Source organism: Phaethon lepturus, unplaced genomic scaffold (genome assembly GCF_000687285.1).
Source record: "Phaethon lepturus isolate BGI_N335 unplaced genomic scaffold, ASM68728v1 scaffold54312, whole genome shotgun sequence".
Taxonomy (NCBI): Eukaryota; Metazoa; Chordata; class Aves; order Phaethontiformes; family Phaethontidae; genus Phaethon; species Phaethon lepturus.
Window position 1 is genome coordinate 1 of NW_010523677.1, and position 2,289 is coordinate 2,289.

The 2,289-nt window shown below is 51.2% G+C and overlaps 1 protein-coding gene across 1 annotated transcript; it reads left to right on the top strand.

The window, feature by feature from the left end:
- The first annotated feature begins 6 nt into the window (after positions 1-6).
- On the top strand, positions 7-1,489 carry LOC104616981 (transitional endoplasmic reticulum ATPase-like). The gene is made up of 3 exons (XM_010282169.1): positions 7-110; positions 471-625; positions 1,044-1,489. Exons 1-3 carry the CDS (start codon positions 108-110, stop codon positions 1,147-1,149), a joined length of 264 nt encoding a protein of 87 aa, XP_010280471.1. The 5' UTR covers positions 7-107; the 3' UTR covers positions 1,150-1,489.
- The last annotated feature ends 800 nt before the right edge of the window (positions 1,490-2,289 follow it).

The window sequence follows — 2,289 nt, forward strand, 5'->3', positions numbered from 1 at the left end:
GGGCTGACCTGACAGAAATTTGCCAGCGTGCATGCAAACTGGCCATCCGTGAGTCCATTGAGAGTGAGATCAGGCGAGAACGTGAGAGGCAGACCAACCCTTCTGCCATGGTGAGTGGAGCACTCTGAGCTTTCCCCGCTCATGAGATGGGCAGCCCAACTCTGCTCATGGGTGAAATGGGATGCGTTCCTTTCCATAATCCTCGGATGGGCACGAGTGGGCTCTCAGCATGAAGCTGGAGTGCTTTGTTCTTGTCTTGTGGGAGGACGAGGCCCTCCTGGGGTGCCTTAATGTCACCATTGCTCAGAAGACCCCTGCTGCAGCCATGATTCACATTCTGCCACAGTGTCCCTCTCCAGCCCCTACTTTGGTGGGCATTGGAACATACTGGCCTAGAGGGAGGCTGTGTGTGGCTGTTGGGCTGTGGCACTTGGGCACACAGCTTACCTGGGCCCTCTGTCCTGCTGCAGGAAGTGGAGGAGGATGACCCAGTTCCTGAGATACGCAGGGATCACTTTGAGGAGGCCATGCGCTTTGCTCGACGTTCTGTCAGTGACAACGACATCAGGAAATACGAGATGTTTGCACAGACTCTACAGCAGAGCCGTGGCTTTGGCAGCTTCAGGTAACTGTGGGGGAGTGGAGGGAGGGCAGCATGGCTCGCTCAGCCCCAGAACAGAGCACCGAGGCAGCTTTTTGTTGGATTCTGGGTAACGAATTCCCTTTTCCGCTGCTTTTTCCCATTCTTCCCAGTGTGTACAGCAGCGAGCTGAGCATGTGGCAGGTGTAGCCTGTGCTGCAGCTTGGTTGTAGCTGCTCTGTTAGTGCTCCTGAAGTCCGTCAACCCTTTTTTACTTTAATGCGAGTGACGTCCAGTAGCCGTATAAGCCTTTTGCATGACCTGCCGTAAGGCTTCATCCCATTTCTCCTGCCTGTCCTACTTGGCACCAGGATGTTGGCATGAAGGGAGGGGATTGTGCTGAGCTGTGGAGGAGGCTTTTGAATAGCATCTCTTCTCTCCCCTTCTGCACCACTGCATGCAGGTTCCCATCAGGTAACCAGGGCAGTGCCGGTCCAAGCCAAGGCACAGGAGGCAGCAGCGGGGGCAACGTGTACAGTGAAGACAATGACGATGATCTCTATGGTTAACTCGCTGTCCTCTGTGGACCAAACTCCACATCAGGCCACGTTGTACAGGAAAAAAAACAATGTTCGACGGACTCTCAGCTTCTTCATTCCTCAGTCAGAACAGTGTAGCTGCATGTCACACTTTGTACAGGGAATGTTTTCTGCAAACACAAATCCAGACCGGTGTTCAGTTGGGAGGCAGACAATGAATTAACAAGGAGGGGTACTGACTTAAACTAGAACAGAAAGTTCTCAGAAATTATGTGGCAGAACCAGCAGCTTTAGTAAAGAGTACAATGCTAGCCTGTATAAAAAAAAATCCCACAAAAATAATAATAAAAAAAAATCCCATAAAACTCTAGCCAGGCTCTGGCCATTCCTTTGTGTAGGACTGGTGCATTGTAGTTTGTGCTGTCTCTCTAAACCCTGTGTCTCATGTGTTATCTGAGCACTCCTCAGTCTGGTGGAGCCCATCCGTATGTGTGCTTCCCTGGTGCGTTCGAGGTTGCTCTTCATTTTTATGCCTCTTAGCCCGAGTTAACAGAAGAAATTGGTTTGTCAGTCTTGTTCCCCTGCCCTAATTTGTCAGGAAGCACCAAGAGAGCAGGTATCTCTTGCTTTTCTGATGCTGGCCCTGAGCCGTCAGGTCTCCTGCCGCTTTGACTGCACTGCAGCAAAGGACTTCTCCAGCAATCCATGTTTCATTTGCCCTGCGTGAAGGCAGACACAAAGGGGCTTTTGAGCTGTCTCTGGAGTTTGTGGTGCAGCATGACCCTGCTATGATTAGGGAAGAGGGGAGCTTCCTCTTCTAATGCTTCAGCAGCACTGTTCATCAGGCTCTGTGGAGAGATTTTCTCCTTCCCCTGCAATGTTTCATGCATCCCTTTGGGTTTCTGATGACAGGCATGGTTCTTTGCTGCCAGCTTGCCCCTTGTGCCTCATACTCAGTAGTCAGGTTCTGGTAGTGGTTCTTATCCTTCTTTCCAGTTACAGGTTGCTGCTTTGCTCCTCTGCTTATTTTCCCTTTTCTGAACTGTACTTCAGTGTTTTATATGAGAGAAGCTCTGGGTCTGGTCCCATCATGCATGCAGGAGCAGTGTGGCAGGCTGGATAGGGCCCAGCCCTGAACTGCAGGGGGAGACCCTGTTTGAAGCAATGGCC